Source organism: Harmonia axyridis, chromosome 4, assembly GCF_914767665.1.
Source record: "Harmonia axyridis chromosome 4, icHarAxyr1.1, whole genome shotgun sequence".
NCBI classification, from domain to species: Eukaryota; Metazoa; Arthropoda; class Insecta; order Coleoptera; family Coccinellidae; genus Harmonia; species Harmonia axyridis.
The window spans coordinates 19029308-19053309 of record NC_059504.1 but is presented as its reverse complement, the minus strand read 5'-3'; the positions used below and the strand labels follow the sequence as shown (position 1 = coordinate 19053309).

General features: G+C 33.1%; 1 protein-coding gene and 1 non-coding gene across 3 annotated transcripts; one reads left to right on the top strand and one right to left on the bottom strand.

Annotated features, from left to right (window-relative positions):
- Window positions 1-6565: 6565 nt before the first annotated feature.
- Trnad-guc lies at window positions 6566-6637 on the top strand. Its single transcript has one exon. It is a non-coding gene; the product is annotated as a tRNA-Asp (tRNA).
- A 14501-nt stretch (window positions 6638-21138) lies between these two features.
- Window positions 21139-22817, bottom strand: LOC123679329. 2 transcript variants are annotated; one of them, XM_045616885.1, is made up of 2 exons: window positions 21879-22625; window positions 21139-21826 (listed from the first exon to the last, which is right to left on the bottom strand). In XM_045616885.1, exons 1-2 carry the CDS (start codon window positions 22513-22515, stop codon window positions 21777-21779), a joined length of 687 nt encoding a protein of 228 aa, XP_045472841.1. In that variant the 5' UTR covers window positions 22516-22625; the 3' UTR covers window positions 21139-21776. The 2 variants fall into 2 exon arrangements, with proteins under 2 accessions (XP_045472841.1, XP_045472840.1); XM_045616884.1 differs by having other exon boundaries at window positions 21139-22817.
- Window positions 22818-24002: the final 1185 nt, after the last annotated feature.

Sequence of the window (24002 nt, the reverse complement as noted above, 5' to 3'; positions counted from 1 at the left end):
TTTCACGACCTTTCCTGTTTGTTGCTCAGACGTTGTACGTCATAATTACGTGTCAACAAAGGCGCTCTACCCAGCACCGCCTAACTGAATGGAAGGATGAATGGCCTTAAATTTGGCACGATGTTCCCGCTGAAAAAGCAAGCCCGAACACTTGTGTCATGACGTTTCCCGTTCAAGCGACCTTGCAGCGTTGTCGTTCATGGCGGATTTTTAAGGGGATTCCCGGATGAATTGAGTTAAATTGGAAAATTACATTTCTTTGAAAGATTTTTATGTTTTTTCCGTTGGAAATCCTTTCGAAAATCAAGATCTTTGGTCGTTCGATATCTGATAACCAACTTGTTCCTTCTTCATTATTTTGTAGATTCTTCTTTTACACAAAGAAACTTCCCTAACGTTGAAATTTCAATTTTTCCTTTACCATATCTCCTTATTTCCTGAATATATTGAATAATCCAAAGAAGTACACTCTTTTCACCAATCGAATTACCTCGAAAAAATGTCGGATGACGAAACGAATACTCCTATTGTGGCAATTAAGGATTTTAGGTCATTAACCTCGGCAACGTTGCGAAGCCATCGAATTATTCTGAGCTCGATGTACTCACCTGAATATTGTATCGTGACCAGTTATATTTCGTCAAGGCATGGTTCACTGAATGTCCTTATTTAGACTATCTTGCTTTCATGATAACTCTTTACTTCGTACGTTTGGAATGATTTATCTTTAAAGGAGATTTACTTATTGTATTGAGACAAAAATTTGTATTCAAAGGAAATGATTGTTTTCTATTAGGTATATGAATTTTTCATAGGTGTTAGGATATTTTGTAATGAAAAGGAAATAATAAACCATAGAGCGAAACTTCAAGTTTTTTTTTTAATCATTTTCAAACGACTCTGAATACTCCAGTATCTCCATATCATATCTCCAATATCTCCAATTTGATTGAATTTTGCAATATTCTGAGAAATATAGATTAAAATAACGATTTCGGTGTGAATGAATGATAAAAATAAAAAAACGCACCGATCATTCTTCCTATTAGTTATTCCGAAATTATTAGGGTATTGTTTTTGAGGTAAATTTTATTTTAAACAAGGTGATTCACCGCGATGGCCAATTAGATATTTATGGAAAATTAATCATAATTTTGTGGAAACAGACTACTACTTCCTTATTCCAAATGGCACACCCAGTATATTATTGCATCATTAGATAGCTCTTTTGATGGCAATTTCAGCAATACCGTGGATATAAACTCAACGGTTCATGAGTTAATGAGATTCTTATGAAAAAAATGATGGCGACGAGGACTCAAATTTTTTTGAATATTTCTACAGAAGAAGTTTCTTTCGAAGAATCCTTTTTCATTTTCGATTATGCAAATACGTAACAATATAAGACTGTTTGCAGAATGTGCAGGATGTTTATCAGAAGATCATGAAGAATCTTGAATTTTGATGAATTTGAGTTCTCCAATTTCATGATCTTCTGATAAACACCCAGTACATTTTTGATCCAAACCGCAAACAGTCTTATAAAGGTACGTATTTGCAAAATCAAAAATGAAAAAGGTTTTTTCGAAAGAAACTTTTTCAGCAGAAATATTCAAGAAAATGTGAGTTCTCTCGGCCTCATTATTTTTTATAAGAATCCCATTAACTCATGAACCGTTGAATTTATACCCAAGGTATGGCATATTTCTGAAATTGCCATCAAAAGAGCTATCTAATGATGCAATAATATACTGGGTGTGCCATTTGAAATAAGGAAGTAGTAGTCTGTTTCCGGTATAACCGGAAGATGTAGAGATCTGAAAATATTTTAAGGAGCAATATTATTGCTTCGAACCCCAACATGCAAATTTTCAGCACGAAATTATGATTGGTTTTCCATAAACGCCTAATAGGCTATCGCGGTGAATAACCCTGTATATGTATCATTACTATGTTGTTGTGTAATTCAAAAATGAATAAAATTTTAAATCAACTCTCACATAATAAAATAGAGGCCCTTTCGAACAAGGTACATATTTCTCTTCCTTCCATTTTTTGTACAGTATTGACCACCTTTGAATGGTATTTGGAAACATCCGTTCGAGATGAATAAAAATTTGTGGGGCACATGCTCAGATAATGGACTACTGTGGAATTCCCCCCATTGTCGTTGGCGTTATTTCTACCTGGTTGACCCAAGAACGAGATTGAACAAAGACCACAAATCTACCTGAATGACTGGTACTTATGTACCACTGCGACTTTACGAGTGAGTTCATCCTAAACGTGGCATATTTTGAATGAAAATATAACTTGTCTGGCCATTTAACACCACTTTAACACGTACTTACCTTGATTGTGTCAAAAGGACTAGAGGAAACCGAAAAAACACATTGATGCTTTTTTGGCTTATCATTCATATGTCAACCCATATGACTTTTTTCGTTATAAAAGTTATTACAGATGCAATGTTAATATTTTATCCTAATTTTCATTCATTTATGATTTTTTCACGGAATGCAAAATAGGTAATATATCATAAAAACTTCGAATTATCTATGTAATACTACCAACACATTGCCATTTTTTAGTTATAATAATATAATTTATTATACATGTACTTGCTTGGAGGGATAGATTTCTCGATATACCTTTATAAACATTTTTCAGATGGAATTTTTCTTTCGGTAGCTACGTGAACAAGCAAAATTATTGCATATGGACAGTGAAAATCCTCATGTAACTGCTGAGAGAACATTACATCCACAAGAAGTCACTGTATGTTTGCAATTTGCTCTGGTTGAGTGATTGGCCTACTGTACTTCTATGAAAATTAAGAATGTGTCACTCAAATCGACAAATCTCATCGCTATAGCCAAATGATTACCGATATTTTTTGGCCTGAAATTCATGATATGGAATTAGAAGAGATGTGGTTTCAGCAAGATGGGTCAACAAGCCATACAGCACGAACCGTTTTGGCTTTAATGTAAGAAATATTCCCAGTTTGTTCTCGTTTTGGCGATGTGAATTGGCCACCGAAATTTAGTGATTTATTCCTTTTTATGCGAATGAACGTGTTTAGACGATAATCCTCAAACTATCTGAAACCAACATCTGTCAAGTTATTGGTGAGATATTACCCGAAACATGCCGGCGAGTCATCGAAAATCACCTCAAAAGGATCTAGTCCTGTAAGGGATCACTCTGAGGACATTTAAATTATGTTGTATATATAATAATTTCATTTCGCTCAGAAAGGTCCGCGAAATTAATTATTTGGTCTTCCCTTATGAGATAATTATAAATAAATATAATAAATAAAATAAAATATAAGATTCGACAATTCTTGTTTCGTCAATATATTTGAATGTTCCTCGTTTTACATCCAGATCACATTTAACTTTTCATATTGATGTACCTAATACTCAGCATCATTTTTATTGTCCGCTTACGTCGATATGCAGGCGTTAAAATAATCTTAAGAGTGTGGATATATTTTTCTTGTCTTTATACCAATTTAGGCACTTATTTTTCAGTGCACTTCAGAATTAAATTATATTTTTGAATATTTTTGTAATAAGCTTATCATGATTTGTTTCTTTTTGTTTTGATAGTATAATTATTGTATAATTTCATAAGATAGTTTAATTATGTACACCTGTAATTGGGCTTTGGATGGATTTTCAAAATAAAATAAACAAAATGAATGAAATAAATAAAATAAATGAAATGAATGAAATAAATAAAATAAATAAAATAATTAAAATAAATAAAATGAATAAAATAAATAAAATAAATAAAATAAATAGAAAAAATAAAATAAATGAAATAAATAAAATGAAATAAAATAATGGCAAAGTCCGAGCATTATATTGAAATGTTTTGTGATGTCTTTTATCTACGTATACTCTCGGAACCGCAAAATAGATAACCCTTTAATTTATTGCATTCTGGCATTCCCTTGACCCTTCCTGCAAATATCAAAAAAATTCTAGATCAGATCAAAAACACTAAGTTATTTCTTCCCGTGATCTGCATATCTGAAATTCTGGATCACTCACTTTATCGATGAATTTTATATGCATACATAAATTCATCGAACGAAATCTGATCATTAATAACGAACCTAGGACGTTCCGTTCTGAAGTTATCTTGTACGAAAGGACGAACCGAATTGATTTTGACCTCGAATTCTTCATCGGCGCGTCTAACCCAATCTCTTAACAACGTTTCTTATCAATATTTTTCTTTCTTCATTTCAGAATAAGATTAATTTATTTCTGCCATATCTATCACTTATATTCTATGAATAAGACATAGAGTTGAATAAGATGTCATAGAATTGTCTGCCACGAGACCAGAAATCACGGAGGAAACCGACTAGGCCGCATATGATAACGTTTCACAACCAATTCCCTATTTCAAACATCTATTGCACATTGGTATGTATTCCACATTTTCCTAACCTGTTAGTTAAATATCAACTGGTTGGACTGATATGATGTAAGCTTGTATGCAAGGACGACGCCAATGCTTGAAGCAACTCTGAGCTGAACACCATAGATACCATGACTTCCGGAAAAAAAATGTGACGTCACGAGGTGAAAGTTACGGTAGAGTTCTACATTCGACGTTCTTTCGATCATCGGAGAGTTTTGATTAATAAATCGATTTCGATGATCATTGTTGCATTGAAACATTCTCCTGTTATATTGTCGGAAGTTGAAGGTTTCTTGTACGTAATTCGTAGAGCGACTCACTACCACTACCTTTTGAAAGTTCAAAAGGCTGTCCTCCTTTATCTAAATTTCTTTTGATATACCCAACTGAACCTTGAATAATTGCTGTGTTAAATGAACTATATTAAATTATTGGACATTTGGACATTAAAATACAAAAAATTAAATTAAATTGTTGTTTATATTTAGTTCAGACACCCTAATAATCAATATCCTTGGTAGTATACCTAGTTGTTTATTCAGTTCTGGATCTCATACATTGCATTACATAATTAACTCAATGCTAATGTTACTCATGAAACCTAACTACAATTATATATGTATATATATAATGAAATTTTGGATATATCTTTAACGTATCCTTTAATCCGAGCAAGTTCTTCGGAAGTGTGGTTGTATATATCTATATTGTTGTATATATGCATTCCAAATACCATTATATACAAGGACCTCGGTAGTATATTCTTTATTTACAAACTCTCAATTCTATAGATACATCACCCAATCGGTTGCTTACAAAATCCAATTACTGAGTAGTATAGACTATAGCGGATATATATTTAACTTTTCCTTCAATCTGAGCAAGTTCATCGAAGATATGGTTGTATATACATATGTATATCTCTTTGTCGCATATATACATTCCAATTACCATACTATTCAACGTCCTCGGTAGTATAATTTGTTTATTTGATATAAAGTTTCATACATATGTTAAAGAACAATCCTTACAAAACTTATCATAATATGTAATAAACAAGAATACATGACTTATTGCACAGAGAATAATGAACATACTGAAATACGTTTAAAGAACAGTTCATAAATATCGATATTCATATCACAGTTTCAGATTGATGTAAATAAATAGGTAAATTGTTAAATTAATTAAATTGTTAAATGAATTAAATTGTTAAATAAATTAAATTGTTGAATAAATTGGATAATTAAATAAATTAAATAAATATATCACAAAATTCATGTTATCATATTTTCAAGTTCAAATGTTTCAAAAGAATTTGAGAAGTTGATAGGCAAACACTATAACTACATTTAGTGAAAAGATGTTGAATTTCACTATTAGTCAGACCGAGCACTTTCGAAAGAATTTTCGCGAACTTCACTTGTTCTTCTGTCACAATCATCTCACCGCTGCACCCAACGACGAATATTCCGAGATCTACAGGACATCTATGGATCTGCTCAAGTTCACCAACTATGTTGACATCTCTGACTATATTATCGACATTTTTATTGTCAATCTTGATCGTCGAGTTGGTCGCATAACGATTTCTCTTGATTTTTTCCTGGAGTCGGTAGTTCTGGATATGGGCGATGGGGTAGTATAGTGGTCAGTATCCCCGCCTGTCACGCGGGAGACCGGGGTTCGATTCCCCGCCGGGGAGGATATTTTTTTTAATAATAATTTCATCTGCATACGTGGCATCACTTTCTACAAATTGTTAATTCTTCGAAATTTTCTACATTTCTATCTTACACGGTATTATGAGAATTTGCAATGAACATTGAATATATTTTCAACTTTTTCTTAAATCTAAGCGAGCTCCTCGGAAGTATAGTTGTATAAATCCTATATTTTCAGTTCAAATTACCATATATACAACATCCTCTGCATACGTGGCATCACTTTCTACAAATTGTTAATTCTTCGAAAATTTCTACATTTGTATCTTAAACGGTTTATGAGAATTTGGAATGAATATTGAATATATTTTCAAATTTTTCTTAAATCTGAGCGAGCTTTTCGGAAGTATAGTTATATATATTCTATATTTTCAGTTCAAATTCCCATATATACAACATCCTCGGTAGTATAGTGGTCAGTATCCCCGCCTGTCACGCGGGAGACCGGGGTTCGATTCCCCGCCGGGGAGGATAATTTTTTTTTATGTTATGAAAATTTAGTAATTTGCATCATAATACATGTCAATTATCATCATTTGTTAGGAATACATTAACATGAATCGAATATTATTAGGCAAAATCATATATAGTTTCTATTGTAATCAGAATTCTCAACGAGCAATAACAATTAACAGCATTCTTTTCTTATTTTATGATCGATTGTTTGAATGGAATGGATGGTAGAATCACTTTCACTTAGAATGTTGGTAATTTCGTTGCATACCTCTATATTCCTGAGCATTATACATGAAATACTGAATTTATTTTTTCCTCTCAAACTTAGTAGGTATACATCTCAGAGTAATAAACACAGATAGAGGGAGCATATTTAATTCCAGTAAACAAATTTTGTCCCCAATAACTATTAAATTTGACAGGAAGCGCGCGGACATGGAAACATATCAGTGATACCATATTTCAAACAATTCGCGAGTTTCCCCACAAAGATTGCACTTCTTATATCCCATAGTGAATCAACGTTTCATATTAACTCGAAATATATTGAAATAAATACCTAAATATCTCAAAATTCCGAAAACAAACTTCAAGTGCGCCAAACGACGTGAAACAACCGATGACACTAGGAGAGCAAAATTTGCCAAACCTTCGATTCCAGCAGGAAGATACAGAAAATAATAAATATTCTGCTTATTATAAATTCGAAAATTAGAAAAATATTGGATTCCAAATATTCAAATTTGCATATTTAATCGGTAATCACTCAAATGAATATATTTCATTGAATATAAAATATAATATACATTCATGACGATATAGTAAAATTGTGAATTCGAAAATATATCACAATCCGACATAATCTAACCATGTTGGGGACATGTAAAATTTCGTACAATCCCTCTATCTATGTTTATTACTCTATGGAAAATTCAATAGCGAAAAATTTCCTAACAAGAACCATAGAAAATTCAAGTAGAATATCGAAAAAAAAATTTCACCCTTTCATGAATGATCATAGATATAAATTCATGCATCAATGACCTCTCCAACATAAGTTATAAAACATAATTATTACAGAAATACACCTATCGATAAAAATATTAGTGAAAATCGAATTTTTCCGTTTACATTATACTGGATCCGTAGATATACATTTGCAAGTCAGATATAAAAAAGTTGTAACGTTTCTTGGAATTTTGCTTCCTTATGCGATAACCTTGAATAAAATGCGTGACTGGTTTTTTCAATATTCAAAGAGTATCTTATATCCGTTCATTAAAACAAGTTTTTATTTATAACTCAGAATTTGAATGCCTCTATCAGGAAGGAGTTCTATTGGTAAAAAGCTTCCTTCTCATCCTATATAGGATTTCCAAAAAAGAATGATACAGTTTGAAATGGTTATAATGGCAACACTGTATTATTTTTGACATTTTATATATAATTTATGTTCAATAGGTTAGGTCAATTGATTATGGTTATGGAAAGATACACGCTCAGATAATATTATCTATTTGTTGTTTCACCTTAGGTTTGAAATTCCTAATGAACAACACCGTGATAATCGTAGAAAAAAGCTGTCAGCATTCTCTTCAATTTTGATGGACTTTTAACGACTTTTTTCGGTTTAGCTTCAGTTGGAAGTTGACATTCCTAAGTTGGGTGGCTAGTTTGCATAGCTCATCACAATGCTTTTTATGAATGTGGGATCAAAATTGAAGTGATTACAAATCCGATCCATGTATGTACAGGGTGACTCAAATTCGATGCTCACTAAAAACAAATCGAGAACTATAAGACTTAGAGAAAAGAATCTTCGAGGAACCTCTAGCTCTTTTTTTCGAAATATGTAAATAAATATCATAGATATCTTGATTCGTTCTCAAGTTAGTTATTTCGCTATACAAATACAATACTGGTTTCTGTTCAAGATATTCAAAAAATTCTAAAATGCTTTATTCAGTCATTTTTATGGTTTATGTGATACTCATAACAGATCATAGAAATTAATTACCGTTTTGAAGGTATAGAGCAGAGTTAGTGTTTGTTAAATGGGACACCCTATAATTTTCAACACAGTTTTTTTAGCCGCAGATATCTCGAAAAGCATCTAGTTATCGTTTTTTCAAAAATGCACTCCGTTTCAAAGATATTGAGTTTTTGACTTCATTGTTTTGATGGGACACCTTATATATACATATATAAATATTTTTTATTTATTCAGAGATTAATTTTGTGTTATTTCAGTAATTATTATTCATATTTCACTCATAATACATCATAGAAATTAATAACCGTTTTAGAGTTATAAAAGAGAGTTGGTGTTTTTTTAATTGGACACCCTACATAAGACTTGATTGAAATTTCACAATGGACACAATTAGATCTCGAAATAAATGAAACATATTTATATATGAAATATCTCAATCGAAAAATGTAGTCTGTTATCCGTTTCAAAGATATTAAGTTTTTTGACTTTTTTTTATGGGCCATCTTATATATGAATGATATTTTCCATTCATTTCCAGATTCAATTCTTTTTGTATACATCGTTTAGTTTTTATTATTCAGTTACATATAGGGTGTTCCCATTTAAATAGAAATTAATTATCGGTTACGAGATATAGAGGAGTGGTGGTATTTTTTGAATGGACACCTATATGACTGGATTTCAATTCTACAATTCAATTTTACATTTTTGAAAAAAACGATAACGGAATACATTTCGACAAATCTGTAGCTCAAAAACTTCGTTGCAAAATAAAGGGGGTCTCATTTAAGAAACACCAGCTTTGCTCTATATCTCTAAAACAGTAATCAATTTCTATGATCTGTTATGAGTTTTATATAAACTACTGAAAAAAAAGTTTTTTGAATTTTTTGAATATCACGAACAGAAACCAAGATATACCGAAATATTTGACAGTCATTTTTCAGAAACGTGCTGTAACTCGAGAACGAATCAAGATATCTATGATCTGCCTCCTGAGATCTTATTATTTCGAAAAAACAGCTCAGGAATCTTTGAAGATTTTTTCTCAAAGTCTTATAGTTCTCGAGATGCATTCAGTGAGCATCGAATTTGGGACATCCTGTGCATGTGCATATAAATAGAATAATCATGTTAAGGTTTTTTTTGCAAATTTTTTTATTAATAGCTTTATCAGAACCATAGGAAATTCAAGCAAAATATCAAAAAATATATAGGTAGGTCCTAATGAAGTTATGTGGTTTCCAAGGGTACAATTGGCGCATGAATGAAGGTGTGCTTAAAAGCTTCGAAAGACTTCACGTCAGAGTTTTTTTCATTTAATAATTCTTTGAACCAAAGAATATTTTTTGGTATAATGGACCGATTTTCATTTGTTGGCAGAAAATGTAGCAATAATTTTCAATAACTTCAAGATCAAAATCAGAAATAAACAACTTTGAATACATAATGAACAGAGAATTTCGTTGAAAAATTAAATTAAAAGAGAATTAAATTGATCAAGCGGACAGTAATCTTCTTTTATAAGTCAATGCTTTTCTTATATTTCATCTGATAATTTCGACAGATTTTGAATTAATTCTTGGAAGTCAAGTTCAGTGATGAATTTCCTTCAAGTGAACAAGGACTGAAACATTTATTCGAAGAATTAAATTCGCTTCAAACGATTGTCCAATAATCTTATTATACCAAAACGGGCGCGCAAATCTTTGAAAGATAACTTTTTCCCACTTCAAACTGCCTACTAGATTCCTGTATGCGTCCGTTCAGCATCGTTGAACTTAACAGCCTCCTCGATTTGTCGTAGTTCGAGAAAGGTACACTGCTTTTACCTTGGAATGCACCTGTAGAGAGACCATCGTTTTGTTGCATATCAAAAACAGGCTTTCTATAGTTATGAGTCGTTCGATATATTTATAGAGTAAGGCGTCGCTGATCCAGCACACCTCGTTCTGTCATCTCTTTTCTGTCGCTTGGACAAATAGCATCAGGAAATTCAAAATTCAACGATATACGGAAGTCACGAAAAATAAATTCATAATTTCAATAGTCAATTAATTTTTTTTTCAATAATTTGGTGAGAGAATCACAGAAACTCTTGAGGTTGGAATACCCAAGGGCGTAGATCTTTTTTTTGGGGGTAATCAAAAAAAAAAAAAAATTAACGACAACATTCAGTCATATTTGTTATGTAAGAAGAAGTGCTTTGAGAACGAAGTTTGAACCAAATTACTCGAAATAATAGCATTTTTTGACTACTTACTCGATTCGATCTCACCTTATACAGGGTATTGTTGGATAATTTTAAAAAAGAGCCCTGAACATGGGCCTCAAACGCTTTGTTTTCGAAATACAGGAGTTTCTTGTAGTCTTTTTTGTGATGCTTATACCAGTTTATCGAATCTGTATTAATCTTCGCTACAGATTTGGTAAGTAAGTACCAAAACTTAATTTATTCATCACAGCTTACTAACTAGATATTTATATTAGTTTGGATTTTCCTGAGGAAATGTTTGAAATTTTTTCTCGAAATCGGTAGCAGATAATATGACAAAACTACAAGAAACTAAAAAGTGTAGTACTGAACCAAAGTTTCTTTTTATATTTTTCCAAACTACCAGCGGTTCACCAAAAAAAAAGTTCTGGAGGAAAGAAGCTCTCTTCCAAAAAATATATCACCTTGTAGATTTGCATTCAAAATTAGCATATCACATGATGAAAACTTTAAATTGAAATATCTATGCAAAATTTAAGTTAAATATTGTGTGACTACAACCATTAAGATCTGCTACCAAGTAGAATTACTAATAAGGTCGATCTGCTGACTTACAAGTCAAAATACCTACAGGCCATTCCTAAATTGGAGGTCTTTAGTAAAATGTGACATTCCTTGGAAAGTTTTAAGAAAAAAAGTCTCATAAAAATGGGCCCTCATACGCTTTGTTTTTGAGACACAGTGTTTTTTTCTAGTCCTGTTTTTTTGTGATTATTATACCAAATTTTTCAAATCTTCGCTACATATTGGGTTAATAAGTACCAAAACTTATTAATTTATTCATCATAACTTACTCACTAGATCTTTATAATAATTTGGATTTTCCTGAGGAACACTAGAATTTGAAATTTTTTTCTCGAAATCACTAGCAGATACGACAAAACTGCAATAAACCAAAAAGTGTAGTGCAGGACCAAAGTTTCTTTTCACATTTTTTTAAAATACCAGTGGTCTACTGAAGAAGTTCTGGAAGAAAGAAGCGGGAATTGTTCCAGAAAAAATAACACCTTCTTGATTTGGATTCAAAATTAGCATTTCGCATGATGAAAACTTTAAATTGAAATATCTAAGCCAAATTTTACTAAATATCTTGTGAAGAGAATGAGCTAAGGGGAAAAAAATTGAAAAAATCAAGCTTCAACACCCAGTATCTCGATGACAAAGCGTTTGCGGGCCATATCTAAAAGACTTTTTTTTTCTTAAAATGATCCAAAGAATCTGACATTTACATTTATTCCTTTAATTTATGGTTTTGATGGCAACGCTGTATTATTTTTTAACATTTTTCATGTCATTTGCGTTCAGTAGGTTATGCCATTTGTTATTAATAGCATACACGCTTCAACAACATTTGAAAATTGTTAAATTTTCACTCATTTTGTCAATTGTTAAATCAGTACTCATTTCTGAATACTGAGAGATAAATAAAAAGCAGTCATAAACGTTATTAACACCATACAAGAGTATGATGTTACCAAGTAGTACCCAGTACCAAGTTCTGAGCCGTAGGTACTTGGTACCACTTTAAAATTTGTCTACAATTTTCACGACCAAAAGTGAGTCGATCAACAGAATAATGTCGTCTACGAATTGTTCTCAAATTTCTCTACGTATCCACAAATGAGCACTGATTCTAATGAACAATTTTTTAACGTTGTTAAAGAGTGCATCTTTTCACGATTAAACAGTATAACCTACAAACACAAATTATATAAGAAATGTAAAAAAATAATACACAAAGTTACCATTATAACCATTTTAAATTGTATAATTCCTTCAGGAGAATCCTATACATATTTAAAAAACTGATAAAACATCTTCTGAAAGACCGAAAAACGTCATTTCTATGAATCCTTTCGAATATCGCAAATATACATCTTGTCGTCCTTGACAGATAGCAAGAACATAGACATTCGGGCGAATACGTTGATTCGAGTATGAACGCGTTCCATTTTGTCGATGCACGTTCAATCTGCTCGTCGGATCTACTGGAATCTGTCTACCCCGTTGGCGAAGCTTGGCTGGTTGCCACACAGAAGGCCTCCTCAATTCACCTGTCTGAACGACTCCCTCTGGATGTGCAGGTGTTACATATATCTAAATTTCGAGGCACCTGTCTCACCGATCTCTGTGCCATTTCAACGGTTGCTGTTCCACCCGTCGCTGTCGCATCGCATCCATTTCGTTGAAACGATGTGTACTTGATCGTTGCCGGTGTGAAATCGACACAGAACAACATGCATGACATCGAGTGGTATGCAAACTGCCTTCTCCCGTTACTTTCTATGACAGCGTTATCGGAAGGTCGGCGGGAATTGTTCTATGCGATTGGCTTTGAATTCAAATCGAGAATCGAAATTATTACGATGCGATGAAGTAGTCATTGATGTACCGGAAGTTTCAAATTTTATCGTAGCTAATCAAAGTTTATTTTACTATTCAATGAAAAAAAAGGATTTCTTTTTTTTTCTCTGCTAATTTAATTCGAAATAAACACGTCATTTAACAAGTACCAAGTCTGGCGAACAGATAACACTGCCAGTGCCGTACCACTTTTTTTTCGTTAATAACCAAGCTTCTAAATATACGTCTCCAAATTTCGGATCATAGAGTTAAGTCTGAATAGCGATATTGATCTTATTTGGCACTACATTTGATGTTGTTTTAAAAATGGATAGAAACGAGTTTTCTGTATTAACAATTGAACGAATTGCGCTTCCAACTACTTAACCACCCATCTTTCTGGACAGATTTGGCACGCAGTGATTACTGGCCTTTTGCAGACTCCGAAAGAAAAGAAATTTGGCTCTAACGAAGGCACAGACGAATTTTTCTATAGAAAAGGTATTGAGATATTAAAGGAGCATTGGAGTACAGGGTGTCCCAAATTTGATGCTCCCTGAAAGCATCTCAAGAACTATAAGAAATATGTAATCTTCAAACACCCCCAATCTCTTTTTTCTAATAATGAGATATCAGAAAGCAGAAAATAGATATCTTGATTTCCTCTCGAGTTCCTTTGTCAAATATTTCACTATATCTTGGTGTCCGTTGAAGATATTCGAAAAAACCTTTTCTTCAGTAATTTTTATGGTTTATATGATATTCATAACAGATCATAGAAATTAATTACCATTTTAGGGATATAGAGGAGAGTTGACGTTTTTTAAAAAGGACAAATGGTGGGTTTCATAAAACCTTTATCGTGGTGATGTCCTCAAGCAAATCAATTGGGAATTTGGGAACACCCTGTACATGAATCACTCTTGAAGGTGTCTATTTTGATGAATAAAGGCGAATTTTAAAGAAAAACTATGCTTTTACTGGTAAGGTTAATTAATATCAATTCGTATACTGAATTATATTTTACTGATTGGGCATAAACGAAGTTTCCCAAGTATAATTCATAAAAAAAACTCAGTGTAAAAATATTTAAAAAATTTTAAGTTCGAAAATCGAAAAAACAATAACTTATATTTACTAAAAATGCAAATTTTGAATTTTCAATTTGATAATTTCTTGTTTGAATCTCCTCATAATTCATAGTTATTACTGAGCATGTAAATATGGTCTCCTACCTTTGGTACCTAAGTTTATTTCTATTAAAAACTAATGTAACCATACTGTGATTGATTCGATATCTCATTTCCTCTGTTCAAATATTTGCCATTTTTGAATGAATAAAATTCCAGGCCTTTCTCCTCATTATGTAAATGTACAACTTGAAAAAATTAATCAATGAATAATAAATGATTCCAATTTATTTGCGATAAGATCAAAGTACGATTCATTCATAAATCATATTTGATTACCTGAATGATCTTCCTACTTCTTCATTGCTCAGATTCCACAAAATAGACAATCCGCTAGAAAATTATAATAGTGCCTTCCATAGAAATTCCAATAATGTTTTCATCATCAGACAATATTGATTATACTAGGTATTTTCGAAAGTCAATAAGCTTCATATGGGAATTAAGAATAAATTGAGAAAAATGACACGTTGAATGGAGATGCTTTCAACAATAATTCATGGATTTTCCGAAGCCTCCGAGGTAGAAATCGGCCTCATCATTGAAGATGATTTTTCGATGAAAATCCGGATCATTTTGATGCATTGCAAAGACCCATTCAGGTTGCAAGTGATCATCTGAGTTCTCTTTACAAGTAAATGCAAGTTATTTAGAAGAGGGTAATAAAGCATACCATGTACTTTACTGTTTTGTAGTTTCAAAAATTCTATCAACTCTTGAATGAAACGAATATACTGATAAAATCGTTAGTGTATTGGAGTCAGATTAACGTCAATAAAAAGATACAGCTATCGACGTTTCACAGTAGCTGAAATCAGATTTAGAGGTCGTTGCAAAGGATGCGAACCGGTCGATCAGCAACAATGCCTGGTAAAAGATACCCATACCACAATTCGAATAACAAAAGCGAATATATCCCTGCTCAAAACCTGTCTCGACTCGATGAATTCTCGTCAGATTATACAGAGATACAAACACTAGCCTTTTGGACGCCTTTTGAATACTGAATTTAGCGATTTCTCGCCAATTCGAAAAGTTGTTGTACTCGTTTATCGCTCAAACAAGTCCTTGAAACTAAATATACATCCTAATACCATATCGGGAAGAATAATAACTTCGATAACTCGTCTATGTTCTCTTGACATAGTATAGTTCAATTGATGATTGAATGTTCTATGATCAATTATTAATATGCGAATTTTAGGATTAAAGTCTGTGTTCTTGAATTATGACATAGAACTTGAAACTTGAAAGAAAATTAGGTTAAAACAGACTTTCCACTTTTTGGTTCGAAAGTTATCATTCAAATGTGAGTCTGTGTTTCCTGATGCATATCTAGACGATGAATCAACACTTATTTCCGGCCAATAAGTATAAATGTATGCAAGTGCAATTATTCTATAAAATAATGTTCAGTGAATCCATTATTTTGAGTTCATCAATTCAGAATAAATTCACTAGTTCTTATGATGTACTCTCAAGAAGATATTATGGAATGTTCCCATATCGTTCGACATGTTATCAGAAAGTTCAAGAGGTAGGTTATATTGGCAGAATAGCTTTTTTATCCAATTCAGTGATAACCTTCTGAATAATAATTTTACATGTAGTCTGCTGGCCTTTTATCTTTGGGTATTTCGTTTAATCAAAGACTTGAGATTTTTATCCAAAATATGAACAATTCCATTCATTAATGCAGTAGGTACCTACCTACGCAACAAATTTGGCTTCTTCGAACAAATTCACATGTTCTTTGTTTACACATGCAATTTTTGAATATCAAAATCCCAGAATTCTATATCAGAGTACATATTAAGTTTTACCTTCTTTCGAACGCAGAACCAATTGTCGTCAAACTGACGCCAATTTTATTCAGCAATTATTATCGATTATCACCTCAGAGTAATAAACATAGATAGAGGGAGAATATGTCATTTTCAGTGAGTAAATTTTGTCCACAACATGAACTATCAAATTTGACATGGAGCGCGCGGAAATGATACCAAATTTCACTCAATTCGAGAGTTTCTCCACAAAGAACGCACTTCTTATGTACCATAGTGAATCAAGGTTTCATATAATGAAATAAATACCTAAATATATCAGAAATTCAGAAAACAAACTACAAGCACTCCAAACGACATGAAACAACCGATGACACTAGGAGAGCCAAAACCTTGGATTTCTCCAGGTAGATACAGAAAAAAAAATTAATATTCTGCCTATTATAAATTCGACAATTAGGGAAAATATCGGATTCCAATTATTCAAATCTGCATATTTAATCGGGAATCACTAAAATAAATATATGTATTTCATTCAATATAATATACATTCATAACGATATAGTAAAATTGTGGATTTGAAAATACATCACAATTCGACAACGTAATCTATCCATGTTGAGGACATGTAAAAATTGCGTATACTCCCTCTATCTATGTTTATTCCTCTATGATTATCACAAAATTATAATTTTCACAGTTTTTCTAATAAATTAGTCATCTGTGGACTAATTGTCCTTCCACTTCGTTCTATGATCGCCAACATAATACCTGTCAAACTGACATTAATCTATATTCTCCTACTTGAGACAATTATTGTCAGAGACCAGGGTCCCATAACCAAGAATTACCTATTCTGACGTTAACTATCCAATAATTATTCTGCTATACGGGAATTCAATGAATCAAAGATTATGAAAAAAGTGTCCTCTAAGCAAGTCAAGAGAACCTTCTTCTTGAGTCAAATTCGAGATAACACAATCGTTCTGATCCAGCTATTTTTCGAGATCAATCCGATTAAATGAGACGCAATAATGAATGCTCTCTAGTATGACATCTCGAAAGTATTAACTTCATTATTTCCTTCATGTATTCCGAACGGATCTTTGTACTACATTCGAAGGCAGTCAATTTGCGTAAAACCATTTTAGAGTGTACCTATTATAACTGTTTATTAACTCTATGCCAGCCTTAAAACAACGTATACTCCTCTGAGCAGCGACTTCCAAGAACTCGATGAGGTCATTCTGAACGCTCATTGTTATTTCGTTTTAGCTTCGTTGCAATATCCTTGAAATGGACGAGATGAAGGAACTGGTCAACCGTGCAGAGGTAATGGAATGGATTTACCATTCGATAATTTGGGAAGAATGAGATGATATATGATGAATAATCGTAGAATTCAATTGAAAACACAAATTTTACAATCCGTATGGTTTTATTATTCCTTTTAACATAAAAGAATACGTACTTCAATACATACCATTTTACAATAATATCATGCAGCCTGATTTTAAAGTTATTGAGTTAACAAATTTGATTATTAGGTTTCTCTATGAGTCAAAGGCAGTGTTTTTCGCTTCATTTATGAGGTAGATGTCAAACTGACAGTTGATTTGAATATGCTTCTATGGATCATGGAAATGATTAAATTCTCTCCATGACTCGTCAAAATTGGCGAACACCTGTGTGTTCTCCAATTTGATGATTCATAGAGAAAATAGACATCTAGAAGTCTCATTCATTCAAAGAATAGGAGAGATATTTGTTCATTAGTTAATTGAGGTACGAAGCTATACCCATTTTTATTTCAAAATTTGGAATCTTGAACGGTTTAATCAATTGATTATTCAAATCGTCATCAATTAATCAATTACATTCATTCAACTATTCAACATATGAAAAATGGGTGTATTTTCAATTCTCATAAATATACCCAAAATGTGATTTTACGTGACTTCACTTCAATTAGAAATATTATGTATATATAAACAATCAAAATCAAGTGTCATATACGGAAGCGTTTGTTTTCTCCTATGAATTAAGAAAATGTCGATATAATTCATGAACTTTTTATTATTTGATACTTTTTAATTGGGAAGTTTACTTTTGATTCATCACTTTCGTACTAAAGAAATCTATTCAATGTTGTTCTTAGTGCCCTAAGTTTTCAACGACTACCCTATAGGGAAATGGAGTACGTTCAGGCTCTCAAGATAAATGATCTATTTTATTGTAGAAAATGTAAAAATTCCTAGCCATACACTAAACGCAAAATGACACACGTATTCACTTCAAATTGACGTCATCGTAAGTTCGTATATTCCAGTTCGTTATTCATAAAACCTATGAATTATTCGAATTGTCAGAGCTCTTTTTCAATAAATTAATTTTTTTTAGAAAAATAAATCAATGAATATCATTCTTAAGAAACAATCAATGAAGATGTGAATAAATGGGACCTTATTTTGTATGCTGTCAAATAGATAAGAGTTGAAAGAAATTCACTTAAAAAGTGACGAAAAAAAATCAACCGTCAAGGTCGTTTTGTGATTCGTAGACTCATCATTTGGACACCGCAAAAAACCGACATCGGTGCCGTAGAGCCCCCAGGACCCGGTGCACTTTGCGAATCGGCCGCGTCTTCTCGGTATTTTTGTGGTGCACGGACGATTGTGGAGTAGCTGGTTGATCCCGGTTCAGCGATCGGGCCACTGTGGTCAACGACCCGGCTGGATGAGAGCCACCTTCCACGCCTGTAAATCCACTTGTGACTCGTTGTAGATGATAGCCGTTCTGCTTTCGTCGGCCACCTTCTTGTTGCAGGTCCCCACGTAGAGCAGCAGACGGCCGATCTTCCTATTCAGAAGCGTATGCACGTTCGACGGTTACGTTGGGCCTTTGTTGTTGTCGTCTGACAAATAAATTATGGATGGCGGCTTCGTATTATGTGGTTTCGGACGTTTGTTTGGATGTTAAAGGCTAAAATTGGAACACCTACTGATTCTTCTATGGTTGAGGTATTACAAGGAAAAAGAAGAAATTGAGGTTCTATGATCTAAATGTTCGATGTTCAAAAGAAACATGAACAATGTTCTATGACCTAAATGTCCGATGTTAAAATTCCGAACAAAAATAATAATACAACTACAAGATTTCCATTATTTATAGTTCAGACTCTACAAAAATGGATATTCGTCCGCTGTCCAGAATAAGAAATATTTCAGTCTCGCTAATCGTTGAAAAAAATGGGTAATACCTACTTAGTGGAAAGTCCAAAAAGATCGATGTAAATTCCTTTCTTCCATGATGGGATTTTATATCAATTTAATCACAAAGGTGCTCCTCATTCCATTTTCAATCTCTTTACGATTGATGTTATCGTTATAAACATGATAACCATGTAAATAACACCCGTTTTTCATGCAAACCTAAAAGTTTACTAACTGAACTACATCACAGTTTATGTATGACTCATGAATTTTCATGAGTGTCTATTCAGGAACAATGATTATCGAAGTCATTAAATATATCTCTTTTCTAACTAATTTTCGAATGAAACTAGGGCAAATTCTCCAAGGAGAGTGGGGCAGGTCAAGACCACTAAACTGACGTACCTAGATAATTATTTCCAAGCAGAAAATAAACTACGTCAGCATTTTGAGGTGATTCAGTAGCCAGTACAATTTTCGTAACGTGTATACAAAATTCATTCAATCGTCAGTGAATCACTTCCGCTAGTGATAATTCCATTAACTTCAATGTACTAATAATTAAGTGGGAAATAACTTAGACAATCATCACTACTTGCATTCCATCCATCCGGAAATTACACATCGATGATACCAATCACAGATCGGTATTCGGTGATTAATATTTCTGTAGAATTAATACAAATTTCTATGATTTGGGAAGCGGTTTTTTTAAACACCACGAATATTATATGACGTTTCAACTCATAAGTAGAGTAGATGCATTCCATCCATCTGGAAATTACATCGATGACTCCGATCGCAGATCGGTGATTAATATTTCTGTAGAATTAATACAAATTTCTATGATTTGGGAAGCGGTTTTTTTCAACACCACGAATGATATGTGACGTTTTAACTTATAAGTAGAGTACAAATCAAATTAAGTTACACGTTTTCTAAAATTATTTTCCATATTTCAAAATAAACAATGAGTAGATGGGGCGGGGCGATTACTAATGGTATTTTCTAGGTTCAAGCGTAGAACTCTTGAGAAAGGTTCTTGACTTCGTCTACAACCCAAATTAATTTATAAACCTAATGTGACATCATCATTCGAGTGGCATCATGCCACATATGTGATTTATTCAAGTCTCGGGTTCAAGGAATGTCGAATGATTAAACAATTGAGACACACGCGGTATCTATGCGTGATAAAAGTATGATTGGAATATTTCTATAATATGTACCTACTTCCAGAAGAAGTTTTTTTTGGTTTTTTATTTTCAATAGTAATAACCTTTTTGAGCACTCGGTAATTTTGATTTTACGCTGCGAAATTATTTCTCAGAAGCTTGACACCATAGTGAAATCGAAATTTGCACAATGGTGCCGCATAATGTTTTTTACCAACGTTTATAGTTTGGATTTTCGAATAAGATTCCAGAATTTATTTGAATTTTTTTCTTATTATTTAAAAATTTGTTCACTTCCATCAGGAGAATTAAGAAATTGTTTTTCATCTACCATTTTCGAATTATTTGATTTCGTATAATCAGAATTGATATAAATTCTTTGCATTAGCAAATGGAAATTTTCTCACGAAATTGTCTGATAAACACAACTCAACTGGCATTGAATATACATCAGACCTCTCTGATATGCTATCAAAAGCAAGATAAGAATTGTATTATTTCTGTTGAGCAGAGGAAATGATAGTTGCAAATAAACACATAAAGGACATTTAAAAATTTATTTTCAAATCATATGGTTTAGCATATTCAAGACTTTTTTATACAATAATAAAATTAAATACTCTTAAAACAGAGTTAAAATTACAATAGTTATATACAATTTTTTTACAGTAGTCTTTTGAACCACCACAAATTCCATGGAAAATTTTCGAGTTCGGTACGTTTCCAAAATCCTGGAATGTATAATTTTTTGAATAGTTTGACATGGAAAAAGTGGAGGCTTCAAGTACCTTCATCTTTATAAAAATAGAATTGGATGAATTATTTCTATCACAAGGTACTCGACGTTTTTGTTTAAATTTTTATTAAAAATTCAAGTATCACAACATAACCAACGTACCGAAATTTGAAAAACATGTAGTAAAACGGTCATGTAAAATCTGGGATTGCTTGTTCGTTGTACGTGTAGAAATCTCTCTGGTTCACCTTCCAATGGCAACGGCAGTCTGTGACCCTTCACCGTCTTCTATGGATTCCCTTACCATCATCCGTCAAGAAGTGGCAGTGATGAAAAATTACCTAGTTAATCGCATAGCTCGATTACACAGTCATCGCCAAAAATGGTCGTTGCTGGATAGCGTCACCCACGTCTTTCGCCTGCGTTGAACACAGATCCGGAGTGCTCATGGACCTGTTGAGTTTCCCGCTGCTTTCCTGTTGCTGCATACTAAAACTGAATATGGAAACTAAGGATGTTATTCTGTCAATTTCCATAGCAGACTGACCATTCGAACAATCACCCTGGCTAGCCTCAGACTCTAACTCGCGGTTCACAGAATTCGATAGCACCGTTGCGTCGTCCACAAAAACATCGTCTTCTTCTTCCTGTCGACTACGTTTGGGCAAGATGGATTGAACAGCTTCCTCCGTCTCCCACTCGGTCACGGCCCGTCTACGTTTCAAACAAGGCGAATTGCTACGTTCCTTCAACACGGCCGAACTTTTGTCCAGATCTAAGTACGTTAGTTCGGACGTTTGGTAAGGCGGGTGGTTCTCCTTGTCTTGGTTTTCGGCGCACTTAGCACAAGGTTGCTGCATAAAACCCGAACTGGATTCACTTGGGGTTTCACGGAGGTCGTCTACTGGACCTACTGGATCAACGCCGGCTTCTTCAGCGGTTAATCCTATAAGATCTTCAGTAGGAACGGGACGAGGTTGCACTGGGGCTGGAGAATGGTAAGTAACCATGTTGTAGGCTTCTTCCATGAAGATGTAACGCGCTTTCTGGAGCACTGTAGCCACCAACAGATTTTTATGTAAACTAACACCGCCGCGATGGGACCTCGACTGGGCTATTTTAGTTAAAGATATTCCAATCAGTCTCTGCGCCTCACTCGCCATGTTTTCACTAAAGGTATACATTAAAACACACGTTTAAAAGTTATATCGCGTAGAGCGCGCGCCAATCTATCAACTAACTCACTCTTGCCGCCTCTCTCGAGACTGAACTGACTAAATTGTGGCGTCCCTGCGTGATTGGCATATACTTATAGCCTTTTTTCGTGACGTCACAACCTACTTTCAACGAGTCGTCCACCAATGATCGTGCGGCCTTGCCGAAAACAACCGCGATCGCACGAACGACCGTAGGCGATACGAACGATACACATTGAGCTCATTATTCCGATATATTTGCTGTATTATAAGCTTTATGGGCCCTGTATGTAATGCTGTTTCAAGCGGAAGTCGTCGTCACAAAAACTACGTCTTGCGTACGCAAGCACTCGAGATTTCTTTGTTTGATAATGCGTATCTTTTTATCTTCGATCACATGTAGGTGTTAGTTACATCTCTTTCAGGTTGAAATTGAAAATTATTGGCGAAATGATTGGTGATTGGATATTTCTTTTTTTTTCGATCAATTAGGTAGTTCATCGAATTTTCCAGCCCATAGCTTTGTTGACTTGTTGAACGAGTTGCATGATTCTTTGATTCTTGTATCCTAGGTAGAACGGAAAGAAAGACCTATTTTATTTTGCAAAAATATCTCATTACTAGTTCGATTTTTGATTCTTTATTTTGAAATATTCTCCAATATTGCGTATTCGCCATTTCGAATCAGAGTATTTACGTGAATTTTCACTTTGAAATAAAAATTCTTCTGTAATTATGAATCAACATTTATTATCATTAACTTTTTGAAAATGAATATTGTCTATTTATTGCTATTAAGTATTTAATCAAATTATATCGGTATTCTATAACAAAGATTATCGTACAAACAAAAGCGATTCCACCATATTAAAAAATGTTTCAAATCTCTCTTTTTACTTACGTGAATTTTTACTTTGAAATGAAAATTCTTCTATAATTTTGAATCAACATTTGTTATCATTCATTTTTTGTCAATGATTGACGTCTATTTATTGTTGTTGAGTATATAATCAAAATAAATCGATACTCTATTACTAACACTATCGTATCAACCAAAGCGATTCCACCATATTTAAAAATTTTTTAAATCTTTCTATTTACTTACGTTTTCGGAAAATTTAACAAAACCAATCATTAAGAATGAACTTAATATAAAAAAACCTAAGGACACAGACTAAGTCTTGTACAAATATCTGAAAATATAAAAATTCCGATTGGAATGATGTAGGGTTAAAAAAATTCTTCGAATCGTACTGAGAGATCAAAAGCTAACGATTCTTCAATGAAATAATTCGATCAATAATATAACATAATTGTTGGGGCTACAGTAAGCAATTTGAGCATGTAGAAAGCAATCCCTCCGAAGCGATTCCACCATTTCAGATTTTATTTGATTTACAACTTTTTCTGGTTTTATGAGGAATATTATTGCGTACTGAATGGATATCATAAATTCGAAAATGCATATACCCACT

Bases quoted from the DNA above. Each gene is read 5' to 3' on its own strand.
- LOC123679329 (XM_045616884.1), bottom strand. From the start codon at position 22,515: ATGTATACCTTTAGTGAAAACATGGCGAGTGAGGCGCAGAGACTGATT.